The 27798-nt window shown below is 40.7% G+C and overlaps 1 protein-coding gene across 1 annotated transcript in view; it reads right to left on the minus strand.

Moving 5' to 3' along the window:
- The window catches only part of Wdr70 (WD repeat domain 70), a 226461-nt gene extending 201247 nt beyond the window's left edge, over window positions 1–25214 (minus strand). Inside the window, exons 1-5 of the mRNA XM_027401331.2 lie at window positions 25085–25214; window positions 24923–24988; window positions 22060–22143; window positions 9980–10100; window positions 5170–5365 (exon numbers count right to left, since the gene is read on the minus strand). Of these exons, the coding sequence (XP_027257132.1) occupies window positions 5170–5365; window positions 9980–10100; window positions 22060–22143; window positions 24923–24988; window positions 25085–25109 (492 nt within the window). The 5' untranslated portion in view covers window positions 25110–25214. The remainder of the gene's footprint in view (window positions 1–5169; window positions 5366–9979; window positions 10101–22059; window positions 22144–24922; window positions 24989–25084) is intronic.
- Between the last annotated feature and the right edge of the window lie 2584 nt (window positions 25215–27798).

A 27798-nucleotide genomic window follows, 5' to 3' on the forward strand; every position in this document is an offset into this window, starting at 1 on the left:
ACTGCAAAGACTGCACTTCAGCCGGGGATTGGTGTCCCACGCCTTTAGTCCCAGAACTCGGGTGGCAGAGGCAAGCAGATCTCTGTGAGTTCGAGGCCACCCTGGTCTACAGAGAGAGTTCCAGGACAACTTCCAAAGCAGTACAAAGAAACCCTGTCTCAAAAAAAAAAAAAAAAAAAAAAAGAGAGATTGCACTTGATTTCTAAAGAAAATAAGCAAATAGCAAACCAGACAGACACAAGAGAATTCACATTAAAGTCACACAAGCTGGGATCGGAACCAAATCCTAAGAGTCTAAAGATTGCATTAGAAGCCACAAACTTTGGTGTTCTGTATTTTTGTTTAAGACAGAGTCTCACTGTTTTGCTCAAGCTTGTCTCAAACTCATTACCCTACTAATGTTCTCTCTCTCTCTCTCTCTCTCTCTCTCTCTCTCTCACACACACACACACACACACACACACACACACACACACACACACACAGAGTCATTCCAGATCATAGGCAACCTCTCTAACAAATGAGCTGTATCCCCAACCCAGCCACCTTTCCATTCATTTTTAGTACTGAATAATGCCATTGTTTTTGGGTATACATTTTAAAAGTCTTTTGTTCCCTTGGAGAGAGTGGCTTTTGTTCAAACTGCATGAATAACATCAAATAAATATACTACAAATATATACATATACAGAGTATACATTATGAAAAAATTGTTTAACAATGGCTAAAATTTTAAAATCCAAAGCAGAGATCTGCAACTACAATAACCAAATATCAAATACTAGGTATAGACATATGCTTGGAGGATAGCTACTTTACCTACTATCAGTTTATCCTTTGTATGAGAAGCATTAAATTTTAGCTGGAATCTTGACTACTAAAAATAAATGCTATATTTCTCAAATGGAAGAAGTTAGGTTGAAAGTAAGTAGCCCCTTTATCTCTTCTGTCTTCCTGCTGACAGACAGATCTACAAAAATGATGACTACAGCTTGAACATCCATCTTGAAGTTCAAATAATGATGGCAGGATTTAAAAGAAAAAAAAAGTAATTATCTGTGATATACTGGACCTGTAAACTGATTTAATGTCTGATTTGTGGGAAGAGAGAAAAAGATTTCTATCTTTGCTCAGCATTTTCTGCCACTGGCAGCCAAGTCAACAATGTACTAAGTAGTAAAATAGACTGGCTGCTTGCCACAGAGAGGCTTCCAAGAATGGGGTGTAAAACAGTGATGTTAAATACCATGGGCAGTGTCAATGTAAAGAGCAATCCACCATCTAATGGCCAGACAGAAGTAAGCAGGTAAGTAAGTTGGGCTAACTAGCTCATCTCTGTGGAGAAACAAGGAAACAGAGATGTTCACTGACTATTCAGTGAACAGTTTAGGCACTGAAAAGTCTATTTTCCTTCATATACAAACACATCAAATGCTAGATTTACTAATGTTGAGTATTATATGTTTTATAATAGAACCTCTGAATTTTTAAATCTGTGAACTATAAGCTATTCAACCAAAATGAAGCAATATAACTAGTTTAGTCGGTCCCTTTTAGTCTAAGGTAAACTAATATCCATTAATAATCTCACTTCAATTTAGGACTGATCATATCATCTTTGTTTAATGAGCAGAAATGTCTAGAACAACAAACATTACAAGAAAGTATTTTAATCCCAATTTTAAAGAGAATATCTATACAACAACATCTTGGTGTTTTTTTGGGGGGGGGTGTTGCTGGTGTGTGTGTGTGTGTGGTGTGGTGTGTTTTAGAGACAAGGTCTTACTATATAGCCCTATGTGGTCTGGAACTTAAAACTCCTTATCTTTCTGCCTCTGGCTCCCAAGTGCTGGGACTATAGGAGGCCAGAGAGGTCATCAAACCCCTTGGACTGGAGCTACAGATACTTATGAGATGCCATGTAAGCACTGGAAATCAAACACAGATCCTCTGGAAGAACAGTCAGTGCTCCTAACAGTTAAGTCCTCTCTCCTGCCCCTGGACTTTTTTTTTTAAAGAGGGGAGGGTATGGTGCCTCACCCAGCAAGGGTAGAGTTCAGTTTCCCATTGTTTTCCTTTTCTCTTCATTTTCCCAGTTTATGATTTTTTACACTGCTGTATCAAATCACTTGGAAAAAGGTAAGATGTAAAACTATTCAACAGTACCTAAGACTTACTCTACATTCATATTCAGTGTTGTCCCAGTTTGTATTTTTGACTTTGAACTTGGCTGCTTTCCTATATGATGTAACAATGCTCTGAAGATTTCTGAGCAACAACAAGCTTAAATTATTTTCAGAAGCCTCCAGATGAAGCACTGCCTATGGACTGCTTTGCTCTCCTCTCCTATGGTTTGTGACATGACCTGTTATGGAATGCTTAACCCTGCAGCCCTGAGAAGACACTGAAATAGAAGATCCCACAGCAACCGGTTCAGCTGAGAGGCTAAAACAGGAGTCTACACAAGAGAAACAACATTGAGTTTGATCTCAAGATGTGTTGAATTTAGAATATGGAGCATAGAGCTTAGTTTCATGAGTAGTCAGAAATTAGACCGTAAGCTAGACTGCACAATACCACTCACTAGCTGCCAGGAATGAACATAAGTTATAAGGGTAAAAAGATGCAAGAAACTACCCAAGACCAAGTGATAAGGTAGGCAAGCCAAGGTCCTTAGAAAATGCCCATGACGATATTAGTGCAAAGAAATAGTAGCAGAAATGTAAATACTACTAGAGTTTGAATGTTTTATCCCATGTGTCCCCCATCAGTAGAAAGTGCCTGACTGATAACAGGTGTTTGATAGCTACATCTCCTGGAAGAAAAAAAAAAAGTCAAGGGACAGGCAGCAAACCAAGAGCTCAAAGGAAGAAAGGAAGAGTTAAGGCACAGGTCAACTATGCTCTATGTTGCAGCAGTGGTAGAATGAGACCTGAGAAAAAGATGTCTAGATTTGGATTTTTTTTTCCTTTTAATTCTGTTTGGTTTTGTTATTGGTTTGTGTTGATGTAGCCATGGCTGGCCTGGTATGCCCTATAATAGGCCAGGCTGGCTTCAAAATCAAAGCAATTCTCTAGCCTAAGCTTCCTAATCACAGGGGTGTACCACCACACCAAACTGAATTTGCATATTTAGAGTGTCACTGATCTGAGAGGAGTGTCAGTGACAAGGGCAAAAGCTGACAGCACAGACTTGGAAAGGAAACTGGTGACGTGGGACAAATTAGTACTTCTGAAACATCAGTAATAGAGAAAGATGATCAGTGAGTAATTTGGAAACAAAAGTGGATTACAAAAAGATTTCAGTAAATTCATAAGCTTAGGGCCAAAGAGTAAATAAACAAGAAAAGGCTGGAGGGAAAGGGGAGGGAAAGAAGATACAAAAGGTTGATGGTATAAATATAAATACGAGACAGACAAAAGAAGAATGCAAAGGCACTTCATAATGCTCAAGCAGATGGACCACCTGATATATCCTAGATTGTAAAAATGTAGACAGCATCCTGGTAAAACAATCTCTTATAGTTTTGCTGATTATTACCTTGAAACAGTTTCCTGAAAGAACTAAACTTAGCTTCTAAATCAATAAGTACAAAAATCTAGACAATGGGACAAGATAAAATTATTTCTAAGGCCAGAAATAATTTGAATTCAATGTTGAAATACATGCCAATGACTGCTACATAAATTATCTGTAATACACTTATTGAAATCATCCAGCTATATCTCATAATAACATCTATGCTTAAGACATAATAGCTTCATTTCTACTGTTATATGACCTCAGAAGCTGTCAGCATCCCACATATCTGAATCAATGTGAGAATACAGGAAAGTTGCCTGCTCACTTAGAACCTTAAACAACCCATGAAGCTTCCACTTATCAAATATTAAACTATCATCTGAAAACGGGAAGCCTTTATTTGAAGGTAACATAATTTCTGGGGATCTAAGAAAGCCACTGCAAGGTGTCATTCCCATTTCAAAATCCTCAAGCTAAATGGCCATCCACCATAAATAACTGCCCTAACTTCTCGGAGATTCTGTGCTATGAATCAAAAAGAGAAAAAGAAAAAAAAAGGAAAGGGAGGGAAGGAGGGAGGGAGGGGAGGGGGGAGGGGGGGAAGGAGGGAAGAAGGGAAGAAGGGACAGATGTAAGGAATTCCCCAATCCCATTCTGTCTTTCCTTTGGAAGTTTCACTTAAGACTCTAATGATACTAATACACTTTGCATTACCATTAAGTGTACACTTTCGGTTGTGAGCCTAGCCTTTAATGGCTGAGCTATCCCTCCAGCCCTAAGTGTGTACTTTTAAACTCCAGTGGTCATGCATCACTAACAGCCTTGCTTTGACTGCCACATAATTTTATACATTTGTAAAAAGTTGAACAGCTTAAGCTTACAAGTGGACTTCTAAAGTCCTTAATTTAGCCACACTTTGACTTTTCAGCACAGCTACAATTTGGGTTTACTCACACATCAGTTCCAGGTCAAAGGCCTGCTCTTCTTATGAAGTTTCTGTGCTAGACAGGCTGATTTTCTCCTTAATCTTGTATTGTGCCCTGTGCCTTTGTTGCTTCCAATCACTCTTGCTAGAATAAAACTTACCCCAGACCAAGCCCCTAAAACATGTAACCAGATACATGGTCAATTAAATTCTGCTCCTGTTGACAGCATATCTTCAAGCTTCCTGGATGTTTTTCTAATCAGCTTCATCTTTCACTCACATAAAAACATAGCCCTATGTGGTGATCGCCTGGCAACGATCACATGACATTTCACCACCATATATGTGCTTGCATGCATACAAAAGACCCTGGGCTAATGAAATAAATTTAAAACTAACTAAGACAAATCTGCTTTTAAAAACTACTTTATTACATCCATTTATTTATGTGTTGTATGCCTCTGTGCATGTAGAGTTCAGAGGGCAACTTTCAGAGTCAGTTCTGTCCTTTCCACCACATGATCCTGGGGATGGAACTCAGGTCTACAGGCTTGGAGGCAGGCACCTTTACCGGCTAAGCTATACACCTTGTCCAAGTCTGATTTTCATAATCCCTATGTGGTGGCTATTCCACTCGACTGGCAATTTAGCAGGAAACTCTTCTCTCTACTACTTTAAAGATGTAACTCCTCTGAGTTCTTACATAACCTCTGAGTACTTACTTCTTCTTCTCCTTCATCCTCTATATCATCATCATCATCTTCGTCTCCTTCACCGAGGGGTGCAGGTAAAGGGCCAAGGATATCTTCATCCACAGTGTTAACTGGTTCTCCTACCGTTTTAGGGGGTAAAGGAGGGCCAATTAACTCATCATCAGATGAATCAGAACTGTCTTCACTGTCACTGCTGCTTGTGTCCCTGAAAACACAGAAACAGATACTCTTTGCTTCTGCTACAGAGCCTTTGCCTCTCCAGGGTATCTCTGGAGACAGCGCTAAGTTCTCAGGAAATCCTACCTCTCCTTATAATGGACAAGTTTTTCAAGTACTTTCACATTTGCAGTTCAAATATTAAGTGAATAAATGCAGTATTCAAATATTACTCTATCTTGCCTGGCATGGTCATTCACACCTTTAATCCCAGCACTCAAAAAGCATAGATAGATCTCTGAGTTTAAGGCCAGCCTAGTCTACATGGAGAGTTCTAGGCCAGCTGGAGTTTCAGAGTAAGACTCTGTATTTAAAAAATATAGAAACATACAAAAAGACTTTCATCTAGTTATCTTACTCAAGCACTATCCGTTGGAGCTTCATGAAGTCATTATCACCCATAAAAAGAGACAGGAGGACAGCAGAATTCAGAAGAAAACTATAAAAACTAATTCATGAAAACCACTGAGATAACCAATGCCTCTGTTAACTGCACTTAATCCAATCACTGTCACCAAAGGAGCCAATAAAGCCATCCATGTGAGGAAATTAGCATTATTCTAGAACTTTGGGGCACAAATTCGAAAACACGAACTATTTTCCAATGCTAACCCAAGAGTTACACATGGTTAAAGCACCAAATATAGCCTTCTTAGAGTCTAAAAATGCCTTGCTCTGGGCCTTAACATACTAATTCCCAGACCATTTTTTTTTTGTTTTTGTTTTCTTCTTTTACTCTCACACATCTGAAACTTTCACATTCTCACTAAGGTCTCCATCAAATATCTACAGGCATTCTGAAGGCCACAAACCATCCAATATACTTCTATTTCACCCCCCAAAGAGCTAAGCAACCCTAAATATGTAAATCTTTTCAATATCTCATAAGATGAAATAGCACTGACTTCTCCCTCTAGGAAGTTTCATGAAAGCAGACATTTCTATCTTATCCATTGCTCTTTGGCAACTCAATGGTGTTTGTATACAGAAGCCACTCGATAGCTACTTGAAGGAAAATGGAACTTTTGTTTTCATCTAGTTTTAATACTGTAGGGAAAACAGTCTAACATACATGTCAACCTTACATAAAGAGATAGCACAACTCTCCAATGACAGCAGCACCACCTTCCTAACTAGACAGGGTAAGACAAGCTCACCATAAGGGTCTTTGCTCTGTTGAACCACGCTCCCTATAGCTTGTTCTATGGCTTGTCACCTCCTCAGAGGCTTCAGGGCACACCTTTCTACCAGTCACCATTAGCCTAACTACTTTATTTTGTTCATCTTCATTACATGATGCTGAATTACCATGTTTGGTCAGGTATTTGGTTGTTCACGGACTGTTATCTACTTCTTAGTGCTCCTGCTCCAATAAAAACATAGTGAATGCTGAGCGGTGATAGCACACACCTTTAATCCCAGCACTTAGGAGGCAAAGGCAGGCGGATCTCTGTGAGTTTGAGACCAGCCTGGTCTACAACAGCTAGTTCCAGGACAGCCTCCAAAGCCACAGAGAAACCCTGTCTCAAAAACAAAAAAAAAAAGAACATAGTGAGTGAGAACAGACAGAGCTGACTTGCTAGCTATAACCCACTGCCTAAGAGTGTTTACCCACTGAGGATGTTCAATAAATAATAAATAACAGCTGAATAACTTTATACTCAGTTATGCACCCTGTTCTAAAGTCCAATTTTCCAATTATATGAGAAGTCACAGACTTTTTAAAAATATCTGACCATTGAGACCATTAAACTAAAATGTTGATCCTTAGCAGCTATGCTAAGTTAACTGTGTTAACTAGTTCAGAGGTAAGCATTAAACTGGGAACTAAGTTGATCCGTGTTAATTTCATGGTTCATTATCTAAGCCTAATATATCCATAAAATCTGGATGGAATGTGTTAGCTCCTAATTCCATTTCTGGCTTTTTACTTCTAATATTCTCAAGCCAAAATTTATTGAATTCAACATATTTTCAGAATTCTGAAAAACAAAGTCCATGAAATTATGTTCAAAAATGTCTGATAGAAAGCAAAATACATTCCATGTTTAAAGTATTCCTTGATTCTGTATGGTGCCAAAACAGGAACTGGAGACTGAAAAACAGTCCATACTGGGTAGGAAGACAGCCAAGAGTCAAGTTTTCTGCTCTGTTTTCCCAGCAGACTTGTTTACAAGACATTTGTAACTGAACATAAAACGATATCTACAATCCAATTTTAGTACAGGAAGTAAATTTGTAAGCAAAATTCACTACTTTTACTGTGAATCTTTTCTTTTTTTTTTTTTTTTTTTTTTTTTGGTTTTTCGAGACAGGGTTTCTCTGTGTAGTTTTGGAGCCTATCCTGGCACTCGCTCTGGAGACCTGGCTGGCCTCGAACTCACAGAGATCCACCTGCCTCTGCCTCCCGAGTGTTGGGATTAAAAGTGTGCACCACCAATGCCCGGTTGAATCTCTTTTTTTTATAAATAACTTTTTTTAGATTTTATTTATTTATGTATTGCGTATATAGTGTTCTGCCTGCATGAGTACCTACCATGTGGGTGCTGAGAATTGAACTCAGGACCCCTGGAGGAGCAGCCAGCCAGTGCTCTTAACCTCTGAGCCATCTCTCCAGCCCCCTTCTGTGAATCTCTTAAAAGGAAAGGCAAATGACCAACCAGCTTCTACCTTACAAATCAGATGGTAAGTACATGACATTTCTCTCCTAACTGAAGTGACAGTCCATTGGCTCAATGATACCTGTCTTTCATGATTATTGAGTGACAACTTATATCGATAAAATGCTTCTTCTTGTTATCATTTAGCTTTGGGTATTTGATTGAGAAGGATCTCATACAGCCCTTCCTTGAGCTCCTAATCTTCCCACTTTGACTTCATACAAACTAAAATTACATGTGCCACCATGGTAGGTTCACATAACTTTTGTTTTTGTTTTTGTTTTTGAGACATGGTCTTACTCCATAGTCCTAGCTGGCCTGGAACTCACAAAGATCCACCTACTGCTTCTTTCCAAGTGCTGAGATTAAAGGTATGCACCACCATACCTGCCCCATACAATTTCTTTAAAGCCAATAAATGTGGAAGTATTAGTATTACATGGTATGTGATACTGACTCCCAACACACTACAAAGGCAAAATAATAATAATCTAGTAGTTATTTAAGAACATATTAAAAACTGAGCAAAGTGAGGTACACATTTAATACCAACACTCGAGGTAGAAGCAAGCAGATCTCTGTGACATTAATGCCAGTCTAGTCTACACAATGCCTATCGAGACCTGTCTCAACAACAATAATAAGTGTGTGTTTGTGTGTGTGTGTGTGTGTGTGTGTGTGTGTGTGTGTGTGTGTGTGTGAGATATATTAATGATCAGGCATGGTGGTACAAATCTGCAATCCTAAGGCTCCAAGAGATGAGGGCCGGAGGATTATTGTGAGTTCCAGATCATTGGTGGTTACAGAGCAAGCCTGTGTCTCAAAAATAAATAAATGCATAAGTAAGTAAATAAAAGTAAATACAAAAATAAGATAGTGTGTATGTACGTGTGTGTGTGTGTGTGTGTGTGTGTGTGTGTGTGTGTGTGTGTGTACATGCATTTCTCAATTAAACAGGAATACAGAAGAATGGTCAGAAATGAATTCAAACTGTAAGTAGCAGTTTACCACTATGTGCATTGCTAGGCATTGACAGCACATGTCTATAATACCCATCTTCAGGAAGAAGAGACAGAAGGATCAAGAAGTTCCTGGCCAGCCTGAGCAGCTGACCAATCTGAGACCCTGTGTAAAAAACAAAGAGCTGGGAACACAGTTCAAAAGTAGAGCACTCACTTAGCATGCGCAGCTCTTACTTGTTCTCAAGTATATCCTTCCCAAAACTGCACTAGAAAAACAGTGCTGAGTATGGCACATACTTCAATCCCAGCTACTTTGGAAAGTAGAAACAGAGAAACCTCATCTCAAAAACACTGAACCCACCCTCAATGTGAAGAAAATGAAAATGATCACCAAATCATAAACCAGAACATCCTTAGTATAAAATCTTGGAATCATACTTGACTCTTCAATGTAATCACAAAGATGATCCAAAAATAAACTTTAAAATAACAAATAATAGGTTTCTATTTAAACAAAATACATGGGACAAGTATTTCTCCTAAAATTCTATAAAGGCAAATAGTTATTTAAAAGAGTATGATTTTTTTTCTTTTTGATTATGATGTAAAGTTAGAGATTATTGATGTTGTTTTTTACACTTCCTGGATTCCAAAGCTAACTCTAGGCATTTTCTTTTCTTGTTTGTTTTGTTTTTCGAGACAGGGTTTCTCTGTTGCTTTGGAGGCTGGCCTCAAACTCACAGAGATCCCCTTCCTCTGCGCCCCCCCCCACCCAGTGCTGGGATTAAAGGCGTGAACCACCAATACCCAGCAACTCTCAGCATTTTCACAGTCTAGGAGTATACAACTGTCTAATGTGGAGAAATAGTATTAAATAAATAAATAAATAAATAAATAAATATCTTTTTGGCTACACTAGATTATGAACATCTGCAGAATGAGAATTTAGGAGCAGAGAAGCCTTTTGAGAAATTCAGGCACCTGGATGATGATTTTGACTGCTCTCTGATTGCACTGGAGCTTGATGGTGTTGGTTCAACATCTTCAATTTGTTTTCTTAATTCTTTCTCTCTGTTCATTTCTTCCTCTTTTTCTCTTGCTTCTGAAGATTAAAAGTAGAAATAATTTCCAACAGTTAGACTTTGGAATTTATTCAATGTTAGGCTGAAAATTAAGTCACAAAAGAAAATGTGAGTAGAGGTGCTAAGAAAGCAATTCAAAGGCCTGGCTCCCATCCCCAGCACAGCATGAACCAGGTGTGACGGCACACACCTATAATCGCAATACCTGGGAGATGGAAGCAGGAGTTCAGGGTCACCAGTCTGGGTTTCATGAGACCCAGCTGGAAAGATAGCTCAATAGTAAAGGAAGGTGTGGCCACACACACCTTTCACCCCAAAGCTAGGAAGAAGGAGGCGGGGGATCTCTGTGTGTTTCAGCCTGGTCTACAGAAGAACTCTAGCAAGAACCAGGTTCCCAGCAGTCACATCAGGCAATACATGACTGTCACTCCAGCTCCAGGGGGAATCTGATCTATCTAGCCTACAAGAGAGCTGCACTCATATGAACATATCCACACACAGATACACACGATTAAAAACAATAAAAAATATTTTTTAAAAAAAGTGACCACATTGTCAATAACAGCAAAAACTAAATAATCTATGGCAAAGTCACCATAAGAAAAGTTAAAAAGTTACAATGTGACATAGCAATCCTACTTCTAGGTGTAGGAGCAACTGAAGAAAGAGTCCAGGAGTATTCTGTTGTTGTATCTTTTGGTTTTGGTTCTTTTGAGACAAGATCTGACTACATAGTCCTGGTTGGCCTGAAGCATGCTATATAGACCTGCTGGTCTCTAATTACTAGTGTATTGTCCTGCCTCTGCCTCTTGAGTGCTAGTATTACAGTCATGAGCCATTCTGCTTGGCTTTGAAAACAGGGTTTTTCAGAGGTGGTTGTTCATCCAAAATCATAGCAGCATTATTCCAATCTAAAATAGTGGAGGAAACTGTTCATTTACAGATGAATTGGTAAGAAAAATGTAGTATATATCCATACATAGATTATTATAATTCAGTCTTAAAATGAAAGGGTATTCTGCAATGAATAAATGTCAAGGAGTCTATTCTAAGTGAAATAAACCAGCCACAAAAAAAAAAAAAAAAAAAAAAGATAAATACTGGGCTGGAGAAATGGCTCAGAGGTTAAGAACACTGGCTGCTCTTCCAGAGGTCCTGAGTTCAATTCCCAGCAACCAAATGGTGGCTCACAGCCATCTGTAATGAGATCTGGCACCTTCTTCTGATGTGTAAGCATACATGCCGACAAGGCACTGTATACATAATAAATAACAATCTTTTTTTAAAAAAAGATAAATATTGAATATACCAATGCATTAGCGTATGATGTACAAAATAACCTACAACAGTAAAAAATCAAACAGAAAACAGAGTTGCCGATAGCTGAAGAAAAATAAGGACTTATTAAATGACAAAAAGTTTCAGTTTTACAAGATGGATTGAGTTACAGAGATGGACTGTGGCTACAGCTATACACTTCAAAATGGGGACAGATGGCTCAGCAGGTAAAGATGCTTGCTGCCAAGCCTGACCACCTCAGTTCAATCCCCAAGACCTAACTCATGCAGGTTGTCCTCTGACCTATGTGCAATGGCCTATAGCTACTGCCCCCCTAAAACACACATACTGGATGGATGGATGGATAGATGGATGGATGGATGGATGGATGGATGGATGGATGGATGGATGGGGTTTTAAAGGTTTTAACAGAGCTTGTGCTGCACACCTTTAATCCCAGCAGTAGGGAGGAAGAGGCAGGAGGATCTCTGTGAGTTCAAGACCAGCCTGGTCTACGGAGTAAGTTCTAGGATAGACAGGACTATGCAGAGAAACCCTGTCTTGAAAAACAAAACACAAAGTTTTAATAGTTAAAGACACTGGAAAAATGCCTCAGTTTTTATTTATTTATTTTATGTGTATCAATGTGAATGTGTCAGGTCCCCTGCAACTGGAGTTACAAACAGGTGTAAGCTGCCATCTGGGTGCTGGGAATTGAACCAGAGTCGTCTGGCAGAGCAGCCAGTGCTCTTAACCACTGAGCCATCTCTCCAGCAGCACCCATTTATTTTAAAGCTGAACTCATGTGAGTGTGTCTATAGTCTCAGGTGAGAAGTGGAGACTTGCTGATCCCTAGAGCTTGCTGACCCCACCTTCCTGAACCAGCCAGCACCAAGTCAGTGACAAAGGCTCACTGAGAGGAGCTGTGTGTGGTGCCACACACCTTTATTACAACCTTTGGCAGGCAGAGAGAGCTGAATCTCTGTGAGTTCCAGGTCAGCCTGATCTACATAGCATGTACCAGCACAGCCAAGGCTAAAAAGAGACCCGGTGTTTAATAACAGTAATAATAATAATAATAATAATAATAATAATAATAATAAAATATAATAATAACAACAATAATATAGAGATTGATGAAGGAAAACAATTTCACCTTCTGGCCTCCATGTGCACACACACACACACACACACACCACACAGACACACAACACACAGACACACACAGACACACACAGACACACACAACACACACACAACTAGTTTTTTTTTTTTTTTTAATGAATGAGCTGGACAAGCATGATGATGTATGCCTGTACTCCCAATACTCCTGAGGCAGAAGCAGAACTACAAGTTCAAGGTCAGCCTGAGCTACACAACAAGATCCAGTATCAAATCAAGAAAAAGGTTTAAGATAATAAACATTATACTGTATTTTTGTTTTTGTTTTTCGAGACAGGGTTTCTCTGTGTAGCTTTGGAGCCTATCCTGGCACTCGCTCTGGAGACCAGGCTGGCCTCGAACTCACAGAGATCCGCCTGCCTCTGCCTCCCGAGTGCTGGGATTAAAGGCGTGCGCCACCAACGCCCGGCCCATTATACTGTATTTTATCACAACTTTATACAATAGAAAATAAATTCTCAACCTAAAATGACCAACAGTGAGAAAAGAAATGAACAAAATTATTATATAAAGCCTTTCAATATAGTATAAAATACAGGCAATAAAAATAGTGATAAGCAACTATACTATAGTCAAGAGGGGAAAATTATCAATAGACTGCTAGAAGAAATCTTTTTTTCTTTTCATTCATATAGATGAAACAATATGGTAGTAGTATTACATACTACTGTGAATAAAAATAGAGAAAATAGATACAGAAAGCAAATTTTTGTGAAACACAAATGCACTATGTAAAAAGATAGACATGGAAAACATTCAGAAGTGAAATGCTGGGTAACTCCTTCTCAGTGTTTTAGGCTGGAAGCAGCCCTCACTCATTTCTGAATTCCCTATACTGGACCTTTTACCAGACCACCAAAATCTGAGAAATGTTCAACTACAATAAGTCTCTAAGGGGTTGGTTGGTTGGTTTTTAGACACAGAAAAGTTATCCAAAAGAATTGTTCCTTTGCTAATCTCACTTGGCAACTGAGAAGGGTACATACATAGCAAGATTATATGAATCATTTCATTTGCTACCATCCTAATAATCTTAACTTTTTATTTCCTCTTTAAGCAATAAAGCTGAGAGTTGTTGCCTATAGTTACAATCCTAGTGCTTGGGAGACAGAAGCAGGGGGATTGCCAAGAGCTCAAGACCAACCTGTGCTACAACCCTGTCTCAAAAAAATGAAAAAAGGAGAGAATATTATATTCTTTGGAGTTTTTTTTTTAATTTTGTTTTTGTTTGTTTGTTTTTGTTTTTCGAGACAGGGTTTCTCTGTATCTTTGGAGCCTGTCCTGGCACTCACTCTGTAGACCAGGCTGGCCTCAAACTCACAGAGACACTCCTGCCTCTGCCTCCTGAGTGGTACGATTCAAGACGTGCACTACCACCACCGGGCACACTTTGGAGTCTTTGTTGCTGGGTCATAGAAGACAAGAAACAAAGAGATACCCAGCAAGTATTTAAAGAAACTAGTGTTTCATGTTAAACACAGAAAGTAAGAACCCTCCAGGAAGAGGAAAGGCAAATGCTGTTTTCTCTGTGCTCTCCACTGAACCAATGTGGGCAAGAGCTGATATTCTGATGCTGAAGGTGCCTGGACAACATAAAGAACAGAAGCCTTGTGGTCAGTTTAATGAGCAGAGCAGCTTTGTTCCTATCCTCACATATTCTTCGTCAATCTTTCCACCTGATGACAGTTGGAGACATCTGTTCTCTACACTCTGATTCTCTCCCAGGTTTTAAGGCATATTCTGTCCCTAATCAGGACAGACAGAAAGGCAGAAATCTACAGGGAGAGGTCGATATGATGCTTCTGGTCATGCTGGGCCTCTCCCTGCCCAGGGAAGGCAGAACTCCATTCCATGTTAAAATACATTGTTCTTTCAATGGCCATTTTTGGAATACAATATTATGTATACTAGGTATACATTTTTTATTCCCAAACAGGTATTCAAAACAGCTCCCCTCCGGTGACTATCATGTGCTCATCTGTGTTGGACAATTCAAATTTCTGACAATTAGGGGTCATGAAGACATTCATTCAGGACAAACCAACACTCTAAAGCTGGCAAAGCAGAAAAAGGGAGGAAAGCTTCACGGCCCTCATGCCAGGACTCAGAAGATAAAGGCCCCATGCTAGAATTCTTGTCCTAAGAGATACTAAATTTTTCTTACATGAGTCATTCTTAATTGGGTCTTCTATGATGTCTCTGCAAGGAATCATAGCGTGTTGCCATCAATCTTACCTTAGCACAAATAAGTCACCACATAGATGGAGCCCACTAAGTGCAAGGTGCTTTTAAAACTTCCCTACAAATTAATCTTTGTAACAACCTCTGAAATTAACTATTATCCTACTTTCCAGGTGAAAACCCCAATGCATAAACTAACTTGCCCACTGAATAGAAACATTAGTTTCCTCAGCAACAACAAGAGGTCTGGGCCCACAGCTGGGCCCTTCCTTGATGTGATTAGACTTCTAGTGGCTATAAGAGTAACTAACAAACATCCGATACCTTGTATAATAGTAACCATGCTTCTCTTCCAAGGCCTATCAACCTTCACCACTTGCTTGTACAGCAGACCCACCCACTACCAGAATTCCTGTGTAGCTTTGGAACCTGTCCTGGAACTGTCCTGGTCTCTCTGCAGACCAGGCTGGTCTCAAACTCATGGAGATATGTCTGCCTCTGCCTCCTGAGTGCTAGGATTAAAGGCATGCACCACCAAAGCCTGGCATCCAGAATTTAACAGTAATAAGTACTCCAAACTACTTGTCTCATTCTAGTGAAACATTAGGGTTTTTTCCCAACTTTTGCCGGGCAAGCTAGTGCATACCTTTAATCCCAACTCTCAGGAGACAGGATCTCTGAGTCCAAGCCCAGTCTAGTCTATAAAGTGAGAAGTGAGTTCCAGGCCAGACAAATTATATAGTGACATCACACTTCAAGAAACAAACAAAAAAGAGTTAACTTTTGTTTTTACTACCAAAACTTTAACGTTTCAATTGAGGAATGTTTTGTGTTCATCTATTGCTTCATTAGATCAAAGTGGGGGGTTGGGTTCAAGGAAGAAACTGCAGAGTAAAAAAAAAAAAAAAATTAGTGTTTTCATTATGGGCTGATGAAAAACCAAAGCTAAACAGAATTCCACAGACCAGATGCCCTAGCATTTTTACCCAATTCAGAATCTAATACAGTGAAAACTCTACATATGCCTTGCCCTTACAAAAGCAAACCTACTCCTTACACATTTTTTTTTCTTCTAAGGGTCTGGATATCAATTTTAGATAACCATTTCTTTAAAAGCACATCATATTTTATGCAACTTTAAATGGACAGCCTAACTATTTACGGCTAATCTGTACTAAGCTAAATAACAGAGTCAAATGAACGAAATTTATCATCTAAAAACTTCAGTCAACCACTCAGAACCACTGTAGAAAGGAAGACAGTAAGTATCAAGGCAAGCCAGGCATTGTGGCTCATGCTTGTTATCTCAGTGCTCAGCAGGCGGGAGAAGGACTATTATGAATCTGAGGCCAGCTTCAGCTGCATACACACTGAGCTCCAGGTGAGCTCCAGCTAGAGACCCTGTCTCAAAACAAAAACAACAAAAGCCAAGACAACAGAAATCACTAAAAATATGAATCTGAATATTTTCTAATGTGATTTACCCATAGGAATTAAATGTGAAAATGTTTCAAAAAAGAAAATGTTTCACTTGTTTATTTGTACCAACTCACTAGCCTCCCATTTTCTTAAGATTCACTCTTAACTTTAATCTATTTAATAACAAAATACTAAGAAAACAAAATTAGATGTTGGCATTTAAACTATATTAGTCACATTAAATATTGGCAATATACTACTATGGATCAAGTTAGGGACTCTAATTATGAAAGCAAACAAAAATAAAGAGGTTTGGCTTCAAAACATAGAAAATATTAAACTAAATATTTTATAAAGTACTAATGGAACAAGGTATGAAATAATCCCAGGAAAAGGTAAGATATAATCTAGGTCAGTGGAAGATGTAGGATTTAACTAGAGGAAAAAACTTGAGGTTTAAAAACAAGTCTTAGTTTCTAAATTTTTCTTCAGCATTTTCTCTTTTCAGACTTTACTCACTGAAATCATATTCAAAGCCCAGGCAGGATTACACGTCTGTAATCACAGGATATGGGAAGTGAAAGCAGAAAGATCAGGAGTTCAAGGCCATCCTCAGCCACACATCAAGTTTGACTTATTCCCTTAAGTATGATTTCAGTAACAAGATCAACCATAAGAATCATGATGCAGCCGGGCGTTGGTGGCGCACACCTTTAGTCCCAGCACTCGGGAGGCAGAGGCAAGCGGATCTCTGTGAGTTCGAAACCAGCCTGGTCTACAAGAGCTAGTTCCAGGACAGCCTCCAAAGTCACAGAGAAACCCGGTCTCAAAACCAGCCCCCCCCCCAAAAAAAGAATCATGGTGCATATTACAATTTGTCCACTTTTTGAGAAGAGTTAAAGCACCTGCTGCCAAACCTATTGACCCAAGTTCAAGCCCCATGTCCTACATGATGGGAGAAACAACTCCTGCAAATCATCTTGTAACTCTCAATCCTCCTACAGACACAGATACACACACACACACACACACACACACACACACACACACACAAATATTGTTTTTAGAAGTCAGTGAACTTGCATATCAGCTTTAATTTTATAATCTGAATATAATTTAATGACCAAGGTTGGGAAAACACAGAAATAATCTCTAACAACTATAACAATGAATAATTTCCCACAGAATGTGATTTTTTCTGTATACACATAAATATCCCAAACAATAGTAAAGCTAAGGAGAACCCTGGTTCACTTCTCCAGCAGTGTTCAATATTCACATGTTCAAATCAGTAGAAGCCAGTCAAAGTCAAACCAAGAATGTGGTACTAGGCCAACAAAGACACATTGAATTTATCCACAAACTTTTTTATTTCTTTTTTGTTTTTATTTTTCAAGACAGGTTTTCTCTGTAGCTTTGGAGCCTGTCCTGGAACTTGCTTTGTAGACCAGGCTGGCTTGGAACTCACACAGATCTACCTGCCTCTGCCTCCCGATGCTGGGATTAAAGGAGTGTGCCACCACCACCCGGCCCACAAACTATTTCTTAATGTTCAAACCTTATTCCTCAAAACCTATAAGAGTATGACACATGAGCCAGGCGTTGGTGGCGCACACCTTTAATCCCATACTCGGGAGATAGAGCAGATGGATCTCTGTGAGTTTGAGACCAAACTGGTCTACAAGAGCTAGTTCCAGGACAGCCTCCAAAGCCACAGAGAAACCCTGTCTCAAAAACACACACACACACAAAAAAAAACAAAAAAAAAAAAAAAAAAAAGAAGAAGAAGAAGAAGAAGAAGAAGAAGAAGAAGAAGAAGAAGAAGAAGAAGAAGAAGAGTATGACACATACTTTAGGAAAAAGAAAATTAAAAAGGATACATAAGCAGTCCTTTATAAGGTACTATGTCCAATGTTTTAGCCTACCTAAGAACTTGCTGAGGATATCATACCACTTACCAAGGTCAAAAATCTGAAATCCTGTCCAGTTTTCAAGTGGAATGTGAATCTGCTTTTTAAACCTAGGTTCTCCAACTTGAAATGCCAAGCTCTAACAGGTTGGGCCATTTAAAACCATCTCCAAATAATAAGGATTTGATTATTAAAGCAGTATTTGGGTTGGTGATATAGACGAGGCTTTCACAAAGCCTTAGGTTCCACCCCCAGTAGCACATAAAACAGGCATTATTGATATAACTGAAATGCCAGTAAATGAGATGTAGAGACAGTAGGGTCAAGGCTATATATAGTTTCCAGGCCAGCTTGGGCTACATGAAAATAAGTGGGTAGACAGACAGATAGATAGATAGATGATAAATAATGTGATTATTTTAGTTCTAAATTAAATTTAATCTTCTCAAGTGTGTATTAAGAACCTACATTGCCAGGAACTACAAAACTTATTTAAATAAAACAACCACTGTCCAAAGCATTTAATATGAGATACTTCAACATAAGACTCCTCTGATAATAAAGACACTCACTAAAACCTTTGTGTTTGAAGTATTTCCAAATATACCCAGACAGCATGTTTTTTTTTTTAATTTTGTTTTGAACTCATCATCAGAATTGACCTTTTCAGATGTAAAATACATTTTGTCCTAAGGCTCCTAAAATACTTAAGGTGATAAAAACTGTCTTTTGTTATTTACTAGGAACCCGTTGGCCACACCAGCATTTACCTTACTGGAGTTAGGGAGGGTCCCTAGCAGCCCACTACTGTAGGAAAGTAGTGCAGTGGACAGAGATTCATCCTCTAAATGCTTCTGAAAAGTACTAGATCTGGCATAGCTAGACCTGCTGAATATGGAGGCGGGAGGGTTAAACAAAGAAAGCATGGAACCCTGAATTCATAGAAACCAGTCAGCATAATCGTTTCCTAGGGGATCAGATACAAAGTCACATTATACAGATCAATGATTAGCATCTGAAATTGAAGAAATCCTATGACTTCTCTAGGTAGATGACAACAAAACTGAACTAAATTGCTGGATACTCAGTTGGGCCAACAAATCATCTATTTGTTTTACTCTCACACTTCCTGGTACAAGTATTAAGTAGGAAAAACAATTTAGTTCATCCTTTTAGAAAATACTGAGTTGTTGGGGGGTTTTGGGGTTTTTTTTTCCCCTGCCCCCGGATCGGAGATCAACTTCAGGTGTTATTGCCCTCTACCTTATTGTCAAGTAAAGTGCTTTTCTTTTGCCTCTGAGTACATCAGACTAGTTGACCCATGAATTCCAAAGAATCTCCTGTCTCCATGTGATCCCGATGTAAGAACAATGGGATTAGAGATGCATACTACCATGTCTAGCTTTACATGTAAATAGATACAAATACACTATTAGACATGGTGGTACATCCCCATGATCCCAAATTTGAGAGACTAAAGTAAGATGATTGAGAGTTCAATAGCTGAGACTTAAAAGACTGTCACAAAAAAAAACATGAACAAAGATGTACTTCACTGGTAGAGCACTTGCCTAAGCATATGCTAGGAACTGGGTTCAATCAACTGCATGGGGAGTTGGGTACAGGCAATGCAATGGAAGAGGGGTAAGATACATACTCGTATATTTATTGATGACACAACATGGCTAAGATTTAGCAAATAGAAATAACACTAGCCAGCTGGGGGGTGGTGGCTCATGCCTTTAATCCCAGCATTGGGGAGGCAGAGGCAGGCAGGTCTCTGTAAGTTCAAGGCTAGCCTGTTCTATAGATCAAGTTCCAGAAGAACCTCCAAAGCTACACAGAGAAACCCTGTCTCAGATAAAAAGAAAGCAAAAAAAAACAAAAAACAAAAAAAAACAAAACTAGCCATGAATAATTATAGTAATTTATATAAATAGTAATACTTGTGGTTTTGAAATTTCTCATAATGAAGTTTTTTAAAAAAGAAATAATAGTAATAGCCAGCAGATATAGGGTCATATGCCTTTAATTCCACTACTAGGGAGGTAGAGGTAGGTGGATCTCTGTGAGTTAGAAGCCAGTCTAGCCTACATACCAAGTTGCAGATTATATAGTAAGACTTTGTCTTAAAAAAAAAAAGTAGGCATGGTGGCACATGCCTTTCATTCCAGCATTCAGTAAACAAAGACAGAGAATTTCTATAAGTTTGAGGTCAGCCTGGTCTACATGAGGAGTTCCAAAACAGCCAAGACTAAATTGTGAGAGCGTCTCTCAAAAAACTATGTATGTATAGCTGCTTTTTCATCACACATAAAAGGCTTACTTCCAAAGATATTAGTTTCAAGTTCACAAACCAAATATTAAATGTTATTGCTAAATAATTCACCATTTTAATTTTTGAGCATTTTATTTATTATTTTTATATGTATGAATATTTTGTTTGCATGTATGTCTGGGTACCATATATGTGCAGTCTCCACAGATGCCAGAAGAGGGCGTCATATCCCAGGGACTAGAGTTCAGAGTTGTGAGCCATCAAATAGGTGCTGGGAATTCCACCCAGGTGCCTTGGAAGAATAGCTAGTGCTCTTAATCACAGAGCCACTTTGCAGCCCCACAATTCATCATTTTAAAACCGAAACCAACTACTGCACACAATGGTACACTCCTGTAATATCTGCTACTCAGGAGGCTGAGATGGAAGGATAACTTGGTCCACCCAGGGTAACACAGTAAGATCCCCCATATCTCCTCTAGAGTATGATCAAGATATCGGTGGCTCGTTCCTATAATCTCAGCATTCAGGAGCCTGAGGTAGATACTGGCAGAAGTCAAAGCCAGCTTGGTCTACACAGGGAGTTCAAGTCACCCAGGATTACAGTGTGACCCTGTCTCAAAACGATAAACAAAAACAAGACAAGAAACAAACAAGATGAAATAAATTAACATGAGAAGTACTATCACAGCACTGATTTAAATCCAGTTGTTCCCAGACTCCAGACCTTCTTCTAGTGTAAGAGAGATCTGAGTTATATCCACAGAAAGCAAAGCACCAATGTCCTCTGAAGACCCTGAGGTGGTCCCTAGAAATGCCAGCCATCTGCTATCAAGCCAGGCTGGAAATAAGGCTTCAGTAAGTATCTCCTACAGCTCATTAAACCAGGGAGTCACCAGCAGCAGCCACATTCAGTGTATGTCACAATGTTCTATACTGTCTGGGTCAACAAGCAATGGTGACAGCCATTCTGGCCCAGCCTTCCAAATACTGGTTCCGCTGTAAGCAGGAAAGAAAAAATGAAATGAAAGTCAGACAGAGAAGGGAGGAGAGATAATTAAGAAACCGCTATTCTGCGTCCTGTAATAATAGTTCATAAACACATTTTGTGTTGTTGTTTAAATCTTCTGTGCATCTATGTCTGTGAACCACATGTGCCTACTATCTACAGAGACCCTAAGAGAGTATCTGATCCTGGGACTGGAATCACAGCAGCGATATGGGTGCTGGGAATTGAACCCAGGTCCTTTGGAAGAGCAGCCAGTGCTCTTAAACACTGATTCATCTCTCCAGCCCCCATAGAACACACTTTCACATGTGTTCTACAGGTTATGTAGACGTTCTTTATCCAAGCAAAATAAAAGTTTTGGGGGGTTTTGGTTTTTCAAGACAGTCCTGGCAATCCTGAGACTCACTCTATAGACCAGGCTGGCCTTAAATTCAAAGGATCCACTTATCTCTGCCTCTCAAGTACTGATATTAAAGGCATGATTACCACCGCGCATCAAAATACAAGTTTTGTCATGTTTAAAACAGAAAATAAATGCTTTAAATTCTGCTTCAAAAGGAACCAACAATTACAATCGCTTAACAATTCTGATTAAAGATGGGTGTCTGTAATAAAAACAAGAATTTGAGAGTTTTTTTTTTTTTGTCTTATTCCTGTCAACATAATTGTATGTTTATATAACATTTAAGCCAATAGAAGGAGGAAATATCTGTGCTTCTTACCTAGTGTTTTCCGACTTCTTTCCACAGCTGTCCTTCGAGTTTGCTCAAACATGGCCTCCAAGTCAAATGTTCGGGCTTTCTTCCCTAGGATCAGAACAAACATTACTGTGACTTTCTTGCAATGAGCTGACCAGGGACTCAAGGCACTCTAGGTTTTTTGTTTGTTTTGTTTGTTTGTTCTGTTTTTTGAGACAGAGTTTCTCTATGTAGTCCTGACTATCCTGGAATTCACCTTGTAGGCCAGGCTGGCCTCACACTCACAGAGATCCACTTGCCTTGCCTTCCAAGTGCTGGGATTAAAGACATGTGGCACTATCAACCAGCTATAGTCACTCCAGTTTTACTGACTGATCAATAACCACTCAAGTCTATCTACTTGACAGCATGTTTCCATGATAATGATAAAACAGTAACAGGAAAAACAATACAAGTTTACCCATTACCCAAAATGCTTGGGACCAGAGTGTTTTAAGTATCAAGAGTTGTTTGTTTGTTTATTGAACTTTGGGATATTTATAAACAGCTATTACTAGTTTAGCATCCCTAATTCAAAATATAAAATACAAAACTTTTTGTTGTCAGTTTTTCTAGAGACATAGTCTTGCTAGGCTCAAACTCACAATCTTCCTGTCTCAGCCTCTCAAGGGTTGGGATTATTACAGTTATCCACAAACATAGTAAGCAAAAATCCAAAACATCTGAGAACATAATGCTTAAAAACTACAAATTTTAGATTCTTAAATTAGGACTGTGAGCCTACCAAACATTAACCAGCCAACTTCCTCATCTTCACCTAACTTAGCTAGATATCTACACCTTGAAACAACATTGATTGTCAGGGAAAATGAGAACTATCCTTTGAGACTTTGAGAATACCCTGACACATGGCAGAGGGACTCCTCAGATATAACAATACAGACTTCAGACAGAAAGACTACCTGACTCAGGGATGCCCTACAACTGTGCTTGTCTAGTACCACAAGGCCCACAGTTTGAGCCACAGCACTGCATATACATGCCGATCATCTCAGCACTCAGAATATGGAGGCAAAGGGATCAGAAGTTCAAGATTACCCTTATCTATGCAAGGTGAACCTAGGATAAATAAGACGACCATTTCTCCGACAAGAAAATAAAATAGATAGACTATCCTAGTTAGCCAATTCTATTCAAAGAAGTCCTTAACAACAGATATGTCAGCTGGGCATTGGTGGCCCACCCCTTTAATCCCAGCATTGGGAGGCAGAGGCAGGTGGATCTCTGTGAGTTCGAGGCCAGCCTGGTCTCCAGAGCAAGTGCCAGGATAGGCTCCAAAGCTACACAGAGAAACCCTGTCTCCAAAATCCAAAAAAAAAAGAAACAAAAAAAAAAAAAAAAAAAAAAAGAACAGGTATGTCAGAATTCAAAAGTCAAAGCCTGACAAAGAATCAAGGCACTGTAGTTGACTTAGAGCAGTGGTTCTCAGTCTTCCTAATGCTGTGACCCTTTCATACAGTTCCTCATGGTGTGGTGATTCCCGCCCATAAATATTTCATTGCTACTTCATAACTGTAATTTTGCTGTTATAAACTGTAATGTAAATATATGATATGCCGGTTATCAGATATGTGATCCCTGTGAATGGGTTGCAATTGACAGATTGAGAACCACTGACTTAGAGAAAAGTAGCAAATGAGAATTAAAGATAATCTAATGAGCTAAGAGACAGCGGGAAGCAAAGATACTACAGTCCTATTACCAAGAAATAAAAGCAACTTCCTTAACAGAGCTACCAGATTACAGCCTACACGCATTTACAACTAATTTCAGGCTTGGTATCTAGAAGACGGAACTCAATTCGGCTCACATGAACTTACAAAGCTACCAGAAAAATATCTGTGGGTTGTTTTATGTATTGGATCTGGGGGGTGGAACCTAGGGCCCTATGCTCACTAAACCCACAATCCTTTGTGTTGTTTTAAAGTGCTAAATATGTTACAATTTGTTACAGGAGCAGTTAAATTATACACACACACACACACACACACACACACACACACACACACACACTAGGGAGGCACAGACAGGCGGATCTCTGTGAGTTTGAGACCAGCCTGGTCTACAGAGCGAGTGCCAGGCCAGGCTCCAATGCTACACAGAGAAAACCTGTCCCAAAAAATTAAAAAAGGAAGGAAAGAAGAAAGGAAGGGAGGAAGGAAGGAAGGCAGGAAGGAAGGAAGGAAGGAAAGAAGGAATTACAAAACAAGTTCCACTCGAATTTTGCTAACACTAATTTTTTTAAAGATTTTATTTATTTATTTATTTATTTATTTATTTATTTATTTATTTATGTACACAACATTCTGCTTCCATGTATATCTGCACACCAGAAGAGGGCACCAGATCTCATAACGGATGGCTGTGAACCACCATGTGGTTGCTGGGAATTGAACTCAGGACCTCTGGAAGAGCAGTCAGTACTCTTAACCTCTGAGCCATCTCTCCAGCTCTAGCACTAATGTTTTTAACATTAGATGTTTTAACATCTTTTATCGCCTAATAATTGTCATATCTAAGGTTTATAGAAAGATTGAAGTGCGGATTCTGGACGAGAAAGACTAACCAAAAAGAAGGAATCGACAGCCACCATAATATTACTTAATGGCCACCAATAAATGTCCTTCTCAGACTGGGTCGCAACAGTAATCCCTTCCAGTCAAGGTCCCCAAGTGTCATCTGAACTGGTCTCAACAAACTAAGTGGGACCGAAGCAATTCGGTTTTGGACCGGCAGAAGACGCGGGTCAAAAGTGACAGCTCTCCTAACCGTCAGCTCTTAAGCCCTCTGCAAACCACGCTGGGCTCTGCCGAGGTCAGTCACTCACCGAACCCTGTGAAGCCCATGGTGACCGCCAGCTGAGGGTCGGGTCCCGCCGCGTCTGCGCCTGTCACTGGACAAGAAGGGAAGACAAACAGCCCGTCAGCGCGGCGCTCCGGCCCCCCACCCCAGCACGGCCCACCACCCCCGCTGGCCGCGTCGAACCCACCTTCGCTGGGCCCGGAGGGTTCCATGGCTGACGGAGCCCCACAGGCTCTCCAGAAGCACCCGTGCAAGCAGCGCGCCACTGCCGGCGAGCCAAACCGGAAGTACCATCTCCCCCTTCCGCGTCGCCAAGAGCGCGCGCAGTAAGAGAGGCATTCAGACTCTCGCCCCCTAGCGGCGCGGAGGGAACGCGTCACGGAGACCGCATCCCAATTCAAACTGTGGATCAGTCCTAAAAACTTTGACAGAAAGGTGATAGTCCTCGCATGTTTCTTTCTTCCTTTCTTTCTTTCTCTCCCTTTCTTTCTCTCCCTTTCTTTCTTTCCTTCTTTCTTTCTTTCTTTCCTTCTTTCTTTCTTTCTTTCTTTCTTTCTTTCTTTCTTTCTTTCTTTCTTTCTCTTTTGTTGTTGTTGTTGTTTTTCGAGACAGGGTTTCTCGTGTAGCTTTGGAGCCTATCCTGGCACTCGCTCTGGAGACCAGGCTGGCCTCGAACTCACAGAGATCCACCTGCCTCTGCCTCCCGATGCTGGGATTAAAGACATGCGCCCCCAATGCCCGGCCCTCGCATATTTCTAAGAAGTCAACAGGATCTTGTTCTTTTAGTGCTACTCTTCCTCTATGATGTACATGACGAAGCTCACACAGTTGCTCACCTTCTCCGTGTCCTCGAAGGAAGAAACTAGGATCTAGATATGACTCAAGCACTAAGGAGCCAAAACACTGAGAATTGCGGGGAATGTTTAAATGTTTGCCCTCGGTCACAGACTCCCACTGTCCTTGAAAGGTTCAGGCATTATGCTGGCCTGCCCCTGTTACCTGGTGGAATCCACTCAGGCAATACCCTGGTCAGCCCAAGGTTCCATGGGAAAGAAGTCTGCACGCAGGTGCAGAGGACCCCTTTAAAAGATAGGCTCCTGCCCCTTTACTCCTCTTTACTCTCTCTGTCTGTCTGTCTCTCTCTCCCCGTTTCTCTGTTTCCTGCTCTGTCTGTCTATGGCGACTGGCCATGGCGGTCAGCCATTACCCTGTTCCTCTTCTTAGTCTCCCCATTCTACCGGCCCTTATAATAAACTTATAGTCAATATGTCTGTCTCATAATTTCTCTTTTCTTCTTTTTAAACAAAACAATAACATTTTGGCGCCCAACTTAGCTGTTGTTACAGGAATGCCAGCCTAAAAACCATGGATCTAAAGATACAAGGATCACCAAGTGTTTGTGCCTTCTGGTTAAAGGTAACCAGAAAGATTTCATACCACCTAGATATGATTTAATATGTCTAATCTTTGTTTTCCCAAACTTTAAGGACTCTTATAAGTTCCAGGGAGCCGAATCAGATCCAAACAGGTCAGATTCACTCCAGGTAATATCCAACCCTTCCCCAGTCCCAATTTCCCTTCCCTCATCTTGGGACTCCTCGGGAACTCCTCCCTCATCTTATAATCTTCCCGTCAAATGACAGGACCTAAGAAAAAATTTTTTTTCCTAAACTTAACCTTGTCCTCTATACAAATGTCCTCTACAAATGAAAGACCCCGGAAGAGGTACTTTCGTAGAAGGAGACCCGTACCCAGGAACCAGCGAGACCACGAACTTGGATGCAAACTGCAAGAGGTTTTATTAGAGACGCGGGTACCCGGGGCGACTTAGCTTCTGTTAGGCCAAGCGCGCCAAGCCAAGGGAAAGGGGTCCTTATATAGGGAAAAAGGCGCAAGCTAGAAGCAGGGATTCTATTGGATAATTCTAATGAGGCATTGTACAGAGCTATTCCCATTGGTCAATGTAAATGAGGCGCTATACAGGGTTATTCAAATGAGGCGAAGTATAGAGTCATTCAAATGAGGTGAAACACAGAGTCTTTCAAATGAGGCGAAATACAGAATCATTTCTATTGGATGGTTCAAATGAGACACAGAGCCATTCCAGATCAGCATATTCTCAAGGTCTGGTGTCTGGTACAACAGATTCAATTCCCTCCGCGTCCAGATAGCTGACCTTGGGACGGAGGGTGGGGGTGTGGGGGCGGGGCCCCGGGCCGGCCTAACTGGTGCTCTCGCCCTCGGGCCAACGCACCTGGTGCTCGCCCTCGGGCCGGCCCACCTGGTGCTCGTTGCTCGGCCCCAGCCCCGAGGCGCGGTGCCAGGCGGGGCGGGCCGGGGGCGCGAGCCCTGCCGGGGTGAAGGCTTGGGAGGCCCCGGCAGCTCCGCGGCCCCCGTGTCCTTGGCCTTGGAGGCGGCTCCCCGCTCGCAGCTCCTGGACAAGCAGCACCGCTGCTCTCCCAGCTCAAGTTCCCCTTCCAGGCGCCGCCCGCGCTGCATTCTCCAGCCCCTGGCCGAACCCTGGCCCTGCCCTGCTCAGTCCCCGCCGCGCTGCCCTCAATCAACTGCTGCTCCCGCCTGCTCCAGAGAGAACACCCAGCACCGGCACAGGCGGGGAAGACAGAGGGGCAGGGGGCATGCAGAAGCATTCCGAGCGGGTCTTTCACAAACATCTTGCCAGGACTAAAAGGCACCAGAGTGGCCCGGACTACAATGAAACAACAATCAACTCCAGGACATGGCAGCACCCCCAACCCCCCCAAAGATGGTCAACGCCCCAGGCCAGCAGGAAGCAGCCTTAAGACATCTTCGCCCCTACTTCCCTAACCTGCCACGCCCAATTCTCTAACTTTTATAATAAACAACAGCCGGGATTGTAAGAACAAAACACCTGGATGACCC

Source organism: Cricetulus griseus, chromosome 2 (assembly GCF_003668045.3).
Source record: "Cricetulus griseus strain 17A/GY chromosome 2, alternate assembly CriGri-PICRH-1.0, whole genome shotgun sequence".
Classification (NCBI taxonomy): domain Eukaryota; kingdom Metazoa; phylum Chordata; class Mammalia; order Rodentia; family Cricetidae; genus Cricetulus; species Cricetulus griseus.